Source organism: Danio rerio, chromosome 23, assembly GCF_049306965.1.
Source record: "Danio rerio strain Tuebingen ecotype United States chromosome 23, GRCz12tu, whole genome shotgun sequence".
NCBI classification, from domain to species: domain Eukaryota; kingdom Metazoa; phylum Chordata; class Actinopteri; order Cypriniformes; family Danionidae; genus Danio; species Danio rerio.
In genome coordinates, this window is record NC_133198.1 from 24272501 (window position 1) to 24289893 (window position 17393).

At 37.0% G+C, this 17393-nt stretch overlaps 1 protein-coding gene across 50 annotated transcripts in view; it reads left to right on the forward strand.

Moving 5' to 3' along the window:
- The window catches only part of ubr4 (ubiquitin protein ligase E3 component n-recognin 4), a 99381-nt gene extending 83292 nt beyond the window's left edge, over positions 1 to 16089 (forward strand). For all 50 annotated transcript variants that reach the window (XM_073938848.1, XM_073938851.1, XM_073938853.1 and 47 more), the window contains 23 exons: positions 1 to 96; positions 633 to 774; positions 1048 to 1129; positions 1204 to 1377; positions 1463 to 1584; positions 1676 to 1873; positions 2580 to 2660; positions 2745 to 2832; positions 2906 to 3033; positions 3130 to 3237; positions 4874 to 4993; positions 5085 to 5275; positions 5578 to 5751; positions 6292 to 6391; positions 6495 to 6713; positions 6803 to 6916; positions 7003 to 7145; positions 7527 to 7652; positions 8076 to 8270; positions 10056 to 10280; positions 12123 to 12213; positions 12303 to 12465; positions 14809 to 16089. The exon at positions 1 to 96 is cut by the window's left edge and continues 14 nt beyond it. In XM_073938848.1, the coding sequence (XP_073794949.1) occupies positions 1 to 96; positions 633 to 774; positions 1048 to 1129; positions 1204 to 1377; positions 1463 to 1584; positions 1676 to 1873; positions 2580 to 2660; positions 2745 to 2832; positions 2906 to 3033; positions 3130 to 3237; positions 4874 to 4993; positions 5085 to 5275; positions 5578 to 5751; positions 6292 to 6391; positions 6495 to 6713; positions 6803 to 6916; positions 7003 to 7145; positions 7527 to 7652; positions 8076 to 8270; positions 10056 to 10280; positions 12123 to 12213; positions 12303 to 12465; positions 14809 to 14873 (3145 nt within the window). In that variant the 3' untranslated portion in view covers positions 14874 to 16089. The remainder of the gene's footprint in view (positions 97 to 632; positions 775 to 1047; positions 1130 to 1203; positions 1378 to 1462; positions 1585 to 1675; positions 1874 to 2579; positions 2661 to 2744; positions 2833 to 2905; positions 3034 to 3129; positions 3238 to 4873; positions 4994 to 5084; positions 5276 to 5577; positions 5752 to 6291; positions 6392 to 6494; positions 6714 to 6802; positions 6917 to 7002; positions 7146 to 7526; positions 7653 to 8075; positions 8271 to 10055; positions 10281 to 12122; positions 12214 to 12302; positions 12466 to 14808) is intronic.
- The last annotated feature ends 1304 nt before the right edge of the window (positions 16090 to 17393 follow it).

Genomic DNA, 17393 nt, shown 5'->3' on the forward strand with positions numbered 1-17393 from the left:
AGCCACCCAGGCAGCGAGACAGGCCGCTTGCACCATCGTTGAAGCTCTAACAACAATCCCTAGCCGCAAGCAGCAGGTTCTGGACCTGCTAACAAGGTATATGGATAAAAAAAAATGCACCAGATATTTTTGCAACAATATTGTGACACACCAAGCTGACCGTTAGCCAGCATTGAACTATTAAGAGTTCAGTCATTGTGTTGGTGTAACTCTCCAGAATGTAACATCTTTAATGCACATGTACACCTGGACGATTATTACGAACGTTTAAAACTTCATGACTAAACAAACAGCTTTAATGAGGCAAACAAATGGTTTTTAATGTATGCTTTTTTTGGTTGTTTGTTTTGAGAATGGTGCAATTGTCCATGTACCTCAAGCTGCGGAAGTTGCAATAAACACATCAAGGCTTTTGTATCAGTTTTGCTTTTTAAAAGTGACTGCTGCTGCATGGTGTTATGGAGAGATATATTTAGTTTAGTTAGGTGGAGATTGCACAGGCTTGTTGGCAATTGGCTAGAGTCTTTGTGCTTTGCCAGTCAGCTTTTTTTGTTTGGTTTTGTTTTCTACGTTCTTTAAAGTCAAGCAAGATGCATTTTTATAATAAACTAATATTTTTGTTTGATGTTTAGTTATCTGGATGAGCTGAGCATCGCAGGAGAGTGTGCTGCTGAATACCTGGCGTTATACCAGAAGCTGATTAAACCTGCTCACTGGAAGGTGTACCTGGCTGCCCGTGGTGTCCTGCCATACATCGGCAACCTCATCACCAAGGTATGGTCAGAAACATTGGATAATATTAGATAGGAGTGTCCAAACCAGCTCCAGGAGTGCCACTGTGCTGCAGTTTTTAGCTCCAGCCATTTCCAAATAAACTATTTTTTTCATCCTCAAATGAGTCTTTGATTAGTAGTATCTGCTGTTTCTAAGTATGGTGGGAGCTAAACTTTATAGCACATGAGAAACTAGTCTAGACACCCCAGTTATAGGGCAGAACTATGAGAGGGTGCAATTTTTATTAAACTGCACTTTTGCTTTGCTTTTCAGGAAATCGCTCACCTTCTTGCCCTTGAAGAAGCTACACTGAGCACAGACTTACAGCAGGGATATGCACTCAAGAGCTTAACAGGTGAATTTTACTCATTTACTCATCAGAGTTAGTAAAGTAAACAGCTTGTTTTAACAGTTTCTGTTCTTCCAAAGGCCTGCTGTCTTCATTTGTGGAGGTGGAGTCCATTAAGCGTCACTTTAAGAGTCGGTTGGTTGGCACAGTTCTGAACGGCTACCTGTGCTTGAGGAAGCTGGTGGTCCAAAGAACCAAACTGATCGATGAAACCCAGGACATGCTGCTGGAGATGTTAGAAGACATGACTACAGGTCTCGGCATTCACCTTCAGGTCATCTTAGATGTTTCTGTTTTATTAGAGGCTCACTTGGCTCAATGCTTCATCTTCTTTTGTAGGAACGGAGTCCGAAACCAAAGCATTCATGGCTGTGTGCATTGAAACGGCAAAGCGCTACAATCTAGATGATTATCGCACTCCCGTCTTCATCTTTGAGAGATTGTGTAGCATCATTTATCCAGTGAGTAGACTTCAGCTTATTGACATTTGCATAATATATTTGGATAAATAATCTTAGCAGAAGCTAATTTCTCTTATCTGTGTCTGTGAAGGAGGAGAATGAGGTGACTGAGTTCTTTGTCACGCTGGAGAAAGACCCACAGCAGGAAGACTTCCTGCAGGGCCGGATGCCAGGAAACCCATACAGCAGTAATGAACCAGGCATCGGTCCTCTCATGAGGGACATCAAGAACAAAATCTGCCAGGATTGCGATCTAGTGGCACTCCTGGAGGACGACAGTGGCATGGAGGTATTTCATGTCTGATAGTCCTCTGTCCTGAGATTCAGTTTTGAATAATTCACTTAGCACTGAATTGCATTGTTTATATTTTGAAGTCATTTTAAAAAACACAATTGACCAAAGGAAAATGGTTTATTAAGAATTTATGGTCAGTTGCACAAAAAGAGATTCCTTTTAGAATAAAATGGATACTTATTTAGCATTCATTTCATTTCATTATCTTGTCGGCTTAGTCCCTTTATTAATCCGGGGTCACCACAGCGGAATGAACGGCCAACTTATCCAGCAAGTTTTTACGCAGCGGATGCCCTTCCAGCCGCAACCCTTCTCTGGGAAACTTATTTAACATTGATGAGAAGTAAATCCCTAAGGAAATTTACAAAAGCCTTCTGTTTTATGTAAACGCTGTTATTTTAACTTTATTTAGAAAGCGTGTGGAAAGTGGATTTCTGTTTCCAAAAAAAAGATATTAACCAGCATAACTGTTTTCAATGCTGGTTATAGATGTTCCTTGAGCCTCAAATCAGCGTATAAGAATTATGTTACACTTCAGTAATGGCTATATTTAAATATAGTAATATCAAATTATCATAATATGTAACAAAATTGCCAGCTTTACTATATTTTAACTTCTTTCACGTGGATGCATTTAGATTTTTCACTCTGTTGTTTCTTCCATTAGCCTATTTTATATTCTTTTTATTTTTCTTTGCAGCTTCTTGTGAATAACAAGATCATTAGTCTGGATTTGTCTGTTGCTGAGGTCTATAAGAAGGTCTGGTGCCCAACCAATGAGGTAAGCCAAGTAGGATAAACACTACTTTATTTATGCATTTTCCTTTTCAACCATAGTTTAAAACTCTTGTTTGTTTTAATCAAGGGTGAGCCAATGAGGATCATCTACAGAATGAGAGGACTTCTAGGAGATGCAACAGAGGAGTTTATTGAGTCTTTGGACTCTACTACAGGTTGGTGTTATGTCACTATTTATTTGATATTATTGTCAGTTTTTCCTAGTTTAACTTGTGCTTCTCTGTGCAGATGAAGAGGAGGATGATGAGGAGGTGTATAAGATGGCTGGAGTGATGGCGCAGTGTGGAGGACTGGAGTGCATGCTGAACAGGCTCTCTGGAATCAAAGACTTCAAGCAGGGCAGGCACCTTCTCACAGTGAGTGTGACGTTCACCTTTTTAATTCTTCAGAGTTTACAAAGAGCATGCGTACAACCTCAAAGAAGATTCTAATGATTGCGTTTTACTTTCTAGGTTCTTCTTAAGTTGTTCAGTTACTGTGTGAAAGTAAAAATCAACAGGCAGCAGCTGGTCAAACCAGAGATGAATACACTGAATGTTATGTTGGGCACACTCAATCTGGTAAGTAATGCTTATCAGATGTTTTTTTTTTTTTTTGTAGTTTACTGGAATATAGGTCATGTTTTTAATAAACTTAAACATGTTGAGACGCATTTTGAGGAGGGAAAAAATGACACCTGTGAACATTTTGGTTTTCTAAATTGAAGTTAGATCACCTTCAGGCAATTCTAGCTAAAACGTTATGGGCTTTTACTGCAAGGATTCACACTAATCACATCACACCAATTTGGTAACAATGAACCAGTCGTAAGTTGCATAGATACATTTGTAGAAATAGCCCAAAATACATTGAATGTGTCAAAATTATCAATTTATCTTTTATGGCAAAAATCTAAATATTAAGTGTAACGGTTGTTGAAACATTTAATATAATGTTTGAAAATTGCACATTTGATTAGTAACATGCATTGCACTTTAAAGATGATTTTTCTCTTTATATAAATTTTTTGCACCCTTAAGGCTCCTACACACCGGGACGTTTTTCATTTGCGTTTATCATCAGCGTCTTACGAGACGTTTCTTATTGTTCAAACCCAAGCGTTTTTCACTGGCGTCAAGCAGAAAAGTATGCTAAATCACTCTTTTGACGTTAGATGGCGCTGCACAACTATAAGCTTCTGACATGCGCTTATAGCACAGAAGAAGAGGAGGAGAGGAAGTTCACATATTTGTTTATAAAGTTACTGGTGACTCAAACAAGCATGGTTGATTCAAGCAGCAGCTCCAGCTCTAGCGATGAAGAAATGATTGTTCACCAGTGCAATAAGCAGCTCCGCGTTCATATCGCCTATGGGCATCTTCTTCAATGTGCGCTCGCAATTACAGTTTTGTGCTTGAGCGCCTCCAAGTGCTGTTTACAGTAACTTCAGCAACTCTGTGCACGTGAACAAAAGTGCCGATCTGATTGGTGGAGAAGGTTTTGACGCGGTGCGTCAGAACAAAAAAACGAGCACGAGGCGTTTTTTTTTTTTTTTTAAATGACGCTTTTGCGCCTGGCGTTTTGCGCATTGGTGTGCATGATCACATTGACGCCCTTTATTTAGTTACGAGCCGTAACTAAACCTCTCGGTGTGCACGGGCCTTTAGATTTTTATATGGTTTATCTTGGCCAAATATCTTCTTATCCTAACAAACCATTCATAAACTGAAATCTTGTTTATTTTTTTATTTTTTATTTATTTGTTTCAGGTTTATTTGACAAGGACAATGCACATTATTTATTCAGAACGTACAAAATGTCAGAATTTAAAAAAGGATATTTTGTAACTGCAGTTCCTGCATTGATAGAAAAATTCAAAACAATTAATGCATACATAATAAATAAGTGAAAAAAAAATTCCAATAAAAATAGACTATACCTAATAGATCAATATGCCACTCATCTCACTCAAACACATACTTATTCATATGTCTTTAAAAAAATAATCAATAAATTTGTTTAATATGGCAAATAAACCTCAATTTTCAAAAATGGGCCTTTATGACTGGTTTTGTGGTCCAGGGTCACATATTGGTAAAAAATGTACCAAAAGTTTGTTTGGCCTCTTTTAAGAAATGAATGATTAAGTGTGACTTGTACACATGCATATTTTCTTTAAAATATTGTATTTAATTGTATATGAATTTTGTGTTTCAGGCATTGGTGGCTGAGCAGGAGAGTAAAGACAGTGGAGGAGCATCAATAGCAGAGCAGGTTCTCAGTATTATGGAGATTATCCTTGATGAGGCCAATGCTGAGACTGTGTCTGAAGACAAGGTCAGCGAGGTGTTTTGATTCATGCATTGAATATCACAGCATGGAAGTGTGAGAGTTGTGTTGAGATCTGTCCATTGTGTTTCTCCTTCAGGGTAACCTGCTGCTGACGGGTGATAAGGACCAGCTGGTGATGCTGCTGGACCAGATCAACACGTTGTTTGTGCGTTCTAATCCCAGTGTCCTACAGGGGTTGCTCCGCATCATCCCGTACCTGTCCTTTGGTGAATTAGAGAAAATGCATATCCTGGTGGAGCGATTTAAACCCTGCTGCAACTTCGACAAGTATGGAGTTTGGCTGTCTCTATAGTCTAGATCAGGGGTCACGAATCTTGGTCCTGGAGGTCCGGTGCCCTGCAGGGTTTAGTTCCAACTTGCCTCAACACACCTGTCTGGGTGTTTCAAGTATACCTAGTAAGACCTTGATTAGCTTGTTCATGTGTGTTTGATAAGGGTTGGAGCTAAAATCTGTAGGACACCGGCCCTTCAGGAACAAGTTTGGTGGTCCCTGGTCTAGACCTTTGACTTTCTCCTTTAAACAATGGAGAGTTTTTGTAGCTTTTTACTAATTTTGTTCTCTTATGCAGGTATGATGAGGAGCACAGTGCAGACGATAAGGTCTTTTTGGACTGTTTCTGTAAAATAGCTGCAGGAATCAAGAACAATAGTAATGGCCATCAGCTGAAGGACCTCATCTTACAAAAGGGCATCACCCAGAGCGCTCTGGACTATATGAAGAAACAGATCCCCTGTGCTAAAAAGTATGTCTTAATCTACCAAGTATTTGTTACATTTAAATATATTTGATATCTTTTTGGCCGCCACCACAATTTAGTATGATTACGATGCAATGTGAAGCTGCTTTCACACTGGACATGGAAAGCGTTACGCTATGAAACCAATTCATTTCAATGGCTTGTAAAATATATTTCATAGTTTGTTTATAATAAATGGCTTTATTCACTTATATAGTGCCTGTATATGTATTTATTTAGTCTTTATATCATTTTAGAAAAATTTTTGTTGTTTTTTGATATAAGTAATTATTCAACTTGATTTGTTTTGCCAAACTAATAATTTTTTACGTTTCCCATATTTAGAAATCCATTTTTTTGGTACTGTATCTATAATTATCTTTGAAACATGTTTCTAGATCTGATCAAATACACTGTATAATACATTAAATAAACATTTTGTTTTAATGTCTTTTTATTGAAAAATTGGTTGTTTTTAACTACTCTATTAAATAAATAACATTGTTTTTGATGCGAGTGATTAACCTGAATATAAATATTTTGTAGCCTGGATGCAGATGTTTGGAAGAAATTCCTTGCTCGTCCAGCCCTTCCGTTCATCCTTAGACTGCTGCGTGGTCTAGCCACCCAACACCCCCCTACACAGGTAACATTTCCATTACTAGCTTTAATCGCATCTTTTCTTTTGTAAATTTTATTCTGTATTCCTGTACACACACAGCTCACATAAATTGATCTCCTTCTTGTAGATGCTAATCGGAACAGATTCAATAACCAATTTGCACAAGCTGGAGCAGGTGTCCAGCGACGAGGGTATCGGCACTTTAGCAGAGAATCTCCTGGAGGCTCTGAGGGAACATGCAGATGTGAACCTGAAAATCGATGCAGCAAGAAGAGAGACTCGCGCAGAGAAGAAACGCATGGCTATGGCTATGAGGCAGAAGGCTCTCGGCACACTGGGAATGACAGTGAGTTTCATATATCGATGACACATGATGCTCAGACCATGAAATCAAAACCACTTTGAACTTATGTTGTCTTTCCTTCTTTACTTCAGACCAATGAGAAGGGTCAGGTGGTCACAAAGACATCTCTGCTTAAACAGATGGAGGAGCTCATCGAAGAACCGGGCTTGACTTGCTGCATTTGTAGAGAGGGCTACAAGTTCCAGGTCTATTTATTTACCATTTGTGTTTAAGCGTGTTGTAGTTTATTGTGTTATTAACAATTAGCAACATTTTATTCTGTACCCCATAGCCAACAAAAGTTCTGGGCATCTATACTTTTACGAAGCGCGTGTCACTTGAAGAATTTGAGAACAAACCCCGCAAGCAGCAGGGCTACAGCACTGTCTCACACTTTAACATAGTCCACTATGACTGTCACCTTGCTGCTGTCAGGTATGTGGATCTATTAACCATATCTAAAATGAATTTATGGATACATACTTTGCATAAAAAAATGGACATACAATGTGTTTGTGTATATATTTATATGCGTATGTATTTCTAGATATGAATAAAATATTGTTATGTAAAACTGTGTATATTTGTCATATTTGGATCTGTTTTATTAATTCATAAATGCCTTATTTACTTTTTTACTATATAAATACTTTTGTTATTTATATCTTGTTTACATAAAAATTGAATATACATGTAATGCTATATATGCATATATACTTATCAAATACATAACTTTTTAAAATGCTTTAAAATGTATTTATAAAGATGTGAAATGTATCGTTCTATATATAATTTTCCTCTTTGTATCTGGATCAGGCTTGCCAGAGGGCGTGAGGAATGGGAAAGTGCTGCACTACAAAATGCCAACACAAAATGCAATGGGCTCCTTCCAGTATGGGGGCCACATGTGCCCGAATCTGCGTTTGCCACATGCCTGGCAAGGTATGTTCTGCTTGCATATAGATTAAATGGATACTTTCTACGTTCTGCTTGCATATAGATTAAATTGTTCCAGTTACTGAACCACACTGTTCCAGTTACTATGACCATTTATGTGAAGCTGCTTTGACACAATCTACATTGTAAAAGCGCTATACAAATAAAGCTGAATTGAATTGAATTGAATACAGGGGTCACCAATCTCGGTCCTGGAGGGCCGGTGTCCCTGCAGAGTTTAGCTCCAACTTGCCTCAACACACCTGCCCGGGTGTTTCAAGTATACCTAGTAAGACCTTGATTAGCTTGTTCAGGTGTGTTTGATTAGGGTTGGAGCTAAAATCTGTAGGACACCAGACCTCCAGGAACAAGTTTGGTGCCTCTGCTTTAATAGTTGGAGTGTAAACTTGTTTTTTTACCATTTTACAGGCACAACACATATCTGCAAGAGTGCACAGGGCAAAGGGAACCCACATACCAGCTCAACATTCATGACACCAAGCTGCTGTTCCTGCGTTTTGCAATGGAGCAATCCTTTAGTGTGGACACAGGAGGAGGAGGCCGAGAGAGCAACATCCACCTCATCCCTTACATCATTCACACAGTCCTCTACGTCCTCAACACGTATGTTACACAAAAATGCAATCTCAGATCAACTGCGTTTTTCAGATGTTATGTTTTTTTGAAGTACTCCTAAAGTCAAAATTATTCCTATTTTTAGTTTGTGTATGTTTGAGCTGTGGCAAAAAATTGTTCGAGAAATCGATTCTGCAGAGAGATTTTCAAAATGCATTACTGTTTCACAACAGATGGCCCTCTAGGCTAGTTTTTAAACGCACACTGAAATAATTACAAGAAAAAGCTCTTGTGCATTCAGTAGTTCATGCAAGTTGGTTTTTATGTCACAGCATTCAAGTAGACACAGCTCACTATGAACACCCTTGCAAATCTTTCCGAACTTTATTAATGATTATATTAGTTTCAAGTGAAAAACATGCACAATAGATAAATTGGGTAAGCTAAATCGTCCTTAGTGTGTGTGTGTGTGTAAATGAGTATATGGTTGTTTCCCAGTACTGGGTTGTAGCTGGAAGGGCATCCTCTGTGTAAAACATATGCTGGAAAAGTAGGTGGTTCATTCTGCTGTGGCAACCCCCTGCTGCTCAGAATCAAATCTTCACCACAGCGTTAATGTCAATGGCAATTTTGAGGTTTTCTTTAAGCTAGTGTGCTTAAAACGGTGATGCAATTTTCATTCAGAAGATAAAAGCATTGAAACCTGCATTTTCCCCGTTCTACCAATATGGATCAATGATGACATTATCAATTATTATCATCACATCATCTTGACATCAGATCTTCTGACCAATTAAATACTTTTTACACTCTTTAGATAGCCACTGCTGTATTGTTAGTTTGCACAACTAAACTGTTTTTACACTGGCAGAAGAAAGGCAGCATTGTGGTTAATAAAAGTCCTGACTCTCCTCTCATTGAATGGGATGAGCTAAAATGAAAACGTTTTTCAGGAAATTGCTGCAGTAGAGTTGGCACAACTATAGCGATAATCCCTCCCACTTTAAAGGCTCAAATATACTTCTGCGTTGAGTAATCGCATTTATACTTATGCTCTGGTTTTTGTTTTGCAATTGCACTTCTGAAACGCTACCTCCAGGCTACACAATTTTCAAAGTAGTTGCGTCCCAGATGTTTCACATTGTTTCTAACTTGTGTCAGAGACTTATCTGCGATTTTCTCAGATCGCGTCTTTAATAGTTCAAATTGTGTAATTGTTACTCGTGTGATTTCAGGCATTTGTCGGCGATTTCTCAATCTGTCGACGAATCAAAATTGGGGCTTAAATCTTGCAGTCTGAACTCAGCATTACTGTACAAGTAGCTCAAACTCGCTCATTCCAAGGTGGCAACCATCTAACAACTTTAACCTTAAAGTAAACGCAAAACAAAAATTAGCATATAGAGCTGGACACTTGTTAAACTGTCGCTCCAACGGGCTCACTACTCTTCTGTGGCTCTCAGCCTTGCCCACATTTATCAATACTACAAAGGTGACCAATCACAGAGCTTGCACTACTTGTCAACACAACGTGTACTTACATTGTTTGACAGGTACGTATCAGCATTGGCTGTTTTATAAGATAGAGGGAGCTTCTCAATAGGCCCTGCCTTCATGTTTTCATTAAAATTAAGTCACACTGCACGTTTCAAGCCACTTCAGGACTGGCAGAGCTGTAATATAAACAAAATGCTATTGGCTGTTTTATAAAATGGGAGGAGCGTCTCAGTACACCCAACCATGTCATCATGTTTCCATTTAAATTAAGTCACACATTGAACAAAACTGCACATTTCAGGAGACCTTTAAGCTCTTTTTATCTTTTCTTTTCAGAACAAGGGCCACATCGAGAGAGGAGAAGAATCTGCAGAGCTTCTTGGAACAGCCCTGTGAGAAGTGGATGGAGACGTCGTACGAGGTGGACGGGCCGCATTACTTCACCATATTGGCCATGCACATCTTGCCGCCCGAGCGCTGGAGGACGACACGCGTAGACATTTTGCGAAGGCTGCTGGTCACGGCTCATGCCCGCAAGGTCTCACCAGGGGGTGCTAACAAGTAAGGGAGCAAAGCATGACTCGGCACGTGTCAGAGCTTGAACATTAAAGAGCTTGTAGAATCGTGTGCTGTGCTTTATGTGCTAAGAGCATCTATTTTTGTTTTTGGCAAGTGTTTTGTGCTTACTCAAACTGCTTATATTGGCTGTAAGCAGGACTGTAGTATGCCTGGAGAACTGATAAAAGATTGTATCAGGCAGGGCCTCAGTTGGTTGTGTCAGATGTTTTTTTTTTTTTTGTTTTTTTTTGTATGTATTTGGCTGACTAGTGTGTTTCAAAATGTTTTATGATCATTTAAAAAATGGTAATAATTTGAAAAATTATTATTTTAACTAGGCTTGTCATTGTCTTAGAAAATAACTTGCATTATTCAACTCACTAATATGTTTCAGCAATGTTTAATATAATTGGTTATTACTATAATATATCTGGAATGAAAACACTAAATGAATCAGTAAGCTATAAATATTTCATCTATATAAAATTGTTCACTTTAGCAATGTAAAAGTAAAATGTTTTAGTTAAATGTTAATATTTGTTTTGTATAAATGGGATTAATTGTAAAAAAAAAAGGACTAATTATGTTTATTAATAAATATAAACATTTATTTTTATTATTTATAGTTTACATTGTTGGGATAACTTACAGTTTAAACCCAATGAATGACCAGTCTATCAGATGAAGAAGAGCCGGAGTCAGAGATTTAAATAAAGTTTACTGAAGATAGTTTGCAGTTTCGTCAGCAGAGACCAGCTTCAACACTCGTAATGAGTTCCTAGGCTGCTCTGCTTCCGATCATAAATCACCATCAATTATACTCTCTCATAACGTCATTAACTGCGTCATACATATAGGTGTTCTAACCTGATTGGTTAAAACACAGATAGACTTGGAAAAAGTTCTGCGTGCGTGCATAAAATTCTGAACAATATCTTAGAGATACAAACTTCAGACATCCACTGGACTGTTAAGAGCTGAACTCAGAACTGTAAAAAGGATCTACAATCAAATAGAACACACACACTCAAAAGTACAGTCTGTTTTTTACCCAAGGCTGAGTGTACTCTCAGCCATCTTTATCAAAACTGGTTAATAACCGGTATAATCTACATTCAGGCTGCTATATTCTTACAACATAAAGTCTATTTTGAATAAAAAAGGAAAATCGCTTTAAACAGAATTAACAAATAATAATATTAAAATCACTTTAGACCGTATAAACACAGAGATAGATATAGGAAAATTATTGTTTTTAATCATCAAGCCCTTTAGTTCCACTCGAGGTCTCTATGATCTCTGCCCTGATTTGGTGGCTCCTGAAAATAGTTACAGAGAGAAAGGCAAATGCACTGAACATTCTTATAATTTATTAAACAATGTGTTAACTTTATTCAATAGTTTAAATCATTTCAAAATTAAATACAGATTCGAATAATAATATTAATAAAGTAATGAGAAAAAGGTTGAACGTTGAGCCATACTGGGACAGATTGGAAGGCAGAAATCTGAATCCATCAATGTATTACAGTTATGTAGCTGTTGGCTATGATTTTACCTATAATAAATTTGAGTTTATTGCTATTTTAAAGCACTTTTTAAAATATATTAAACTGTTCTCCTTGTAAAAATCCAACTTTTGATGATGTAATGCTAAATGTATGATTTAACGTTAATCAAATATTGTAGAAATATAGTTACTTCCATATTACTTCTTGTTAGTTTAACTAATATTTTATCAGGTGTTACTATTTATTTATTTATTTATTTTTACTAAGTGCTCTTGGTTTGGATATAATAGTCTGTTAAACGTTTTAATATCATATTTGATTTTGCTCATTTCAGGCTCACAGACAAAGCAGTGAAGGAGTATGCAGTTTACCGCTCACCACTTCTCTTCTGGGGTCTGGTGGATCTTATCTATGATATGTTCAGGGTATGAGGGTCTCCTTTTCATCACTCTTTTTATGAGCATAATTTCTTATAAGTGATGTCTGATGTCAATATCCAATGTTCCCACAACAGAAAGTGCCCACCAGTAACACAGAGGGAGGCTGGTCCTTCTCACTCGCAGAGTACATAAGGCATAATGACATGCCTATCTATGAGGCTTCAGAAAGGGTGTTGAGGGCGTTCCAGGATGAGCTCATGCCTGCTGAATCCTTTTCAGAGTTCCTGGATGTCGTAGGTCAGACACTTAAATAAAACCTTAAATCATATTTACTGTACACAAAGTATCTCCAAATACTGCATATTGAAAATTATGTCAAAACATCACGTCTAGCCATTATAACACTTAAAAATTTATGCATTCATCAGCCAAACAAAAGCAAGAAATTTTAAATAATAGTTCAGAACTGAGCATTTTATAATCATTTATTCATCCTTGTTACAAACCTGTTTGTTTGTCTTTCTTCTGTTGAACACAAAAGAAGATTTTTTGAAGAAAGCAAAACAACTTTAAAGCTTAGAATGTCCCCCTCTTTACCAGTTTTTAAATCTTTGTTTTTCTCTTTTATTTTAACATGTATTGATTTGTTGATTATCATACAAGTTTAATCTATCTGCCCTTGATACATTGAGCAATAACAGTATTGTTATTTCTATTTCTTGATCTCATATTTTCTTTTTATTTACAGCATTAAATTGGGCATCCCCCAGCTGTTTTCAAAGTGCTTTAAAATTAAACGGCTAATTAAAAAATAGTATTGAAATAAAAACAAATAAAAAAAGCAAAACGAGCATAAGCTTGGAAGCAATTGCAATGTAAATGTGGATGACGTATATTTATGAACGTCTAAAAATGACATCTGTGAATTTTAAATTATCTTTAGATCTTTATCATATTATTCTTCAAGTTGACATGGAATATGTTTGAGACCTTGCCAGCATATCTCATGCATCTTTTCTGTTTTTGACTCAAGTATACAGGGTGTCTGCAGAAATTTTTTAATTTATAGTACAAAGATAAGTCCTTAGTAAGTCTAATCTGCTTTTCAAAGTTTTTAAAAATGCAGTTGAACTGACCTCGGAAAGAACTTAATATCTTTATCTATTTGTCACCAAGAACTCAATAAAATAAACACTCACAGGGATTTTGGTTAAACAAGCAAATTTCGTAAGAATTATGCTCTAAAATAGCTTTTGACAGCTGCATCAACCCATACATTAGCAAAAAAAGAACTAGAGATGCTCCAATCGACTGGACAGGAACCAAAATAGTCTTCTTTTTGTATGACTGGCCTGACTGGCGATTCTGCTGCATCCCAATTATTAATTATATTAGCTGTTATTAATAGTTCAAATACTTTTTTCAGGTTCTTTACTCTTTCTATATATAATAAATATTGTTAAGAATGGTAATTGATTAGTTGTGTGTTGGCTTTAAAATTATACTATACAATTGGCTTTAAATTTCGTTCTACATTCACCAGCCACTTAATTAGGTACACCTTACTAGTACTGGGTTGGACCCACTTTTGCCTTCAGAACTGCCTTAATCCTTCGTAGCATAGATCCATCAAGGTACTGGAAAATTTTGGAATTTCCACCACATCCCAAAGGTGGTCTGTTGGATTGAGAACTGGTGACCATGGAGGCCATTTGAGTACATTGAACTCAATGTCCTGTTCAAGAAACCAGTCTGAAATGATTAGAGCTTCATGACATAGTGCGCTATTCTGCTGGAAGTAGCCATCAGAGTAGGCTGTGGCTTTGACACGATTCTCAATTGGAACTAATGGGCCTAAAGTGTGCCAAGAAAATATCCCACACACCATTACACCACCACCAGCCTGAACCATTGATACAAAACAGGTTGGATCCATGCTTATATGTTAATCCGAATCAGAAATCAGAAGTCAGATATCGAGACTCATCAGACCAAGCAACATTTTTCCAATCTTTTATTCTCCATTTTTGGTGAGCCTGTGTGAATTGTAGCCTTAGTTTCCTGTTCTTAGCTGACAGGAGTGGCACCTGGTGTGGTCTTCTGCTATTGTAGCTCATCAGCCTCAAGATGCGACGTGTTGTGTGTTCAGAAATGCTGTTCTGCATACCTCGGTTGCAGTGAGTAGTTATTTGAGTTACTGTTGCCTTTCTATCAGCTGGAACCAGTCTGGCCATTCTCCTCTGGCATCAACAAGGCATTTGCACCCATAGAACTGCCACTCAGTGGATATTTTCTCTTTCGGACCATTCTCTGTAAACACTAGTGATAGCTGTGCGTGAAAATCCCAGTAGATGAGCAGTTTCTGAAATCCTAAACTTGACCATGTTTACACACCTAAATGCATTGAGTTGCTGCCATGTGATTGGCTGATTACAAATTTACGTTAACGAACAGTGGGACAGTGATATTATTTGATATTAAAAACAGCCCTTAGAAACCTGCAGATACACTGATATAATTTAACCAGTAACCAAAAATAATTCTTAATCAAATCTTCAGGGTTATTATTATTCTTTTTTTTTGTTGTTGTTGCCACAGCACAAACAGAATGTTAATCTTTTGTCCTGACTCCTTTTCCAGGGCTTCTGTCGGACATCCCAGACCCGGACGCCTTCCTGCAGGACCTGTTGAACTCTGTGCCCTGATGGCACCCATTTATGCACCTCATTCATGGACTGGTGAGCGCTCTGTCCAGTGCAGGTGTTCCTTAAACACAGAGTCTGTCCGCCTCCCGGACACTGCCAATGGCAACTCCAAAGGGACACCTTTCAATCGGGGCCCAGGCTCCCAAAAAGTTCTATCAGCTCGCATACACACTCATTCACCTCCACCTGTGCTCCTGACCTCCGCGTGGGTTCATTCAGTTATAACTCTCTCCTAAACATGAAAATGACATGTAGCCTGACGAGTTAATGCGCATTTATTCTAATAAAAACAAAAAATGGTTTTGTAACGGCTAACAAACACAAACGCACCATGCTGGTATTTGCAGGTAATTTTATTGGGAATTATTTCATCAACAACCTTGAAGGCTTTTATTTGTCCCTTTTTCGATTCCATTTCTCACTCGATCTAAAAATTGGCTTCAGATTCACTCAAATGAGAACTAATCTCTCGTTGTCTTGTTCTATGTTATTTTTTTCGTTTCATAGTTTGTTTTTTTGCAGTGGTGTTCAATGAATTGTTTGCAGTTTGTGTGAGAGACCAGGGCTGACACTGGTTTTGTGATGCGGTGCAAGTGTGTGATGAGTTTTTTTTTTGTTTTTTTTTCCATGTGTAAATGGTTAGAGTGAGATGAAAGCTTGTTTAGTGTATGATTCCCCCGTGACATGGAAATAATTTTCTCATTTGTAAAGGGTTTTACCTGCGTCAACAATGAAACATAAAGATAAAGAGAATAAAAAGGGCCTGCATATTTATTTTGGGAGCCTTTTTTCCACTTTGTTTTCTTTTCAGTTGGATTTTTTTGTGTGTTTGCTCAAAACAACAACGTGATACTAAATTTCTTTTTTGTTTTGTCTTCCATGTGACCGTAACTCACTGGGTAATATTCCGCAAATTAAACATTTTTTCCCAGAGCAAGTTGTGCCTCTGGTAAGCAAGGTGCCACTGAGAAGAGTCTCAGTGATTTTAAGTTTATTCTTACAATATAAACACACACACACACACACACACACACCTGCGAAAGGGTGTTCTTCAGCTGAATGCATGGTGTGAAGTTTGTTTAAAAAAAAAAAAAAAAGAAAACGAGAAAAAACCCAGTTAGTGTTTATTCGCCTATTCCCGCTGCTACAATGTTCAACTGTTGCTGAATGTCTGCTTTTTGAATTAGCTCAACTTAATAAAGCTGTAAGAATACCATATCTGGCTCAATGTGTCATCTAAGCACCATTGTTTTGGTATTATTTAAATAATATTATAGTATTTAATATTTTGAAAAAAATATAATATATTTGACAAATTTCTAAAAGTTTTTAATCAAATTCATTTTTACATTTCAGACATTATTTTTGTTAATAATTGAAGAAATGGAAAACACTGAGCAAATGTATTTGAGACACTAAGAAACCTGTCTGCAAAGCTGCAGTACTGTAGAAAGTTTTAGGCACTTGTGTGAAATTTTAAGCTGTAAAATGTGGATGCCATCAAAAATAATGTCATATACATTTATAAATTAGCATATAAGGTTGAAGTCAGAATTCAATATCAAGCCCCGCTTTGATTTATTATTATTATTTTTTATTTTATTTTTTTATCCAAACAATGTTTTACAGAGCAAGGAGATTTTCACAGTAATGTTTTTCTTCTGGAGAAAGTCTTTTTATTTGTTTTATTTTGGCTAGAATAAAAGCAGTTTTTAATGTTTTCCAAAACATTTTAAATGCCAAAAGTATTAGCCCATTTAAAATTCAGGCGGCTTATCATTCTGACTCCAACTGAATAAAATAAACTGCATCTACATTGAATTGAAAATAGCAGTGTTCTAATTATTCAATTATGATTGGTTATAGTTATAAATATAACATTTATTTGTGTATGTAGGAGATGTTGCCACAGTTCTCCTGGATTCAGTCTGTCTCTGTTTTCTGTTTCATATTATTCAAATATATATAGCATTTTAAGGGGTTTATGATACTACATTAGTAAGTAGTTGTAATCCATTTATGACCTGTAACTATTTTACATTACAACTTAAACTGCTTCAATCTTTGAATGCTTTGGAAATACCTTAAAAATGTGTCATTTCAAAAGGTGGAAGAATTTTATTTGTTTAAAAAGTACACAAATTATGTTTTAATAAGGCAATTTACCTCCTCTTAGCCTTTTGTAATATACAATACCTTTTTTTTTCTTTTTTTTTGCTAAGTCTAAATTTCTAAGTTTGCTTCCATTCTTTTCCCTCTGTTCTTAACACACATTAATAAAGACTTGGGCATGTGGCTTTCCTCCGGGTGCTCCAGTTTTCCCCACAGTCCAAAGACATGCAGGTGAATTGGTTAGGCTAAATTGTCCATAGTGTATGAGTGTGAATGAATGTTTGTGGATGTTTCCCAGAAATGGGTTGCAGCTGGAAGGGCGTCCGCTGCGTAAAACATATGTTGGATAAGTTGGCGATTTATTCCGCTGTGGTGACCCCAGATTCATAAAGGGACTAAGCCGAAAAG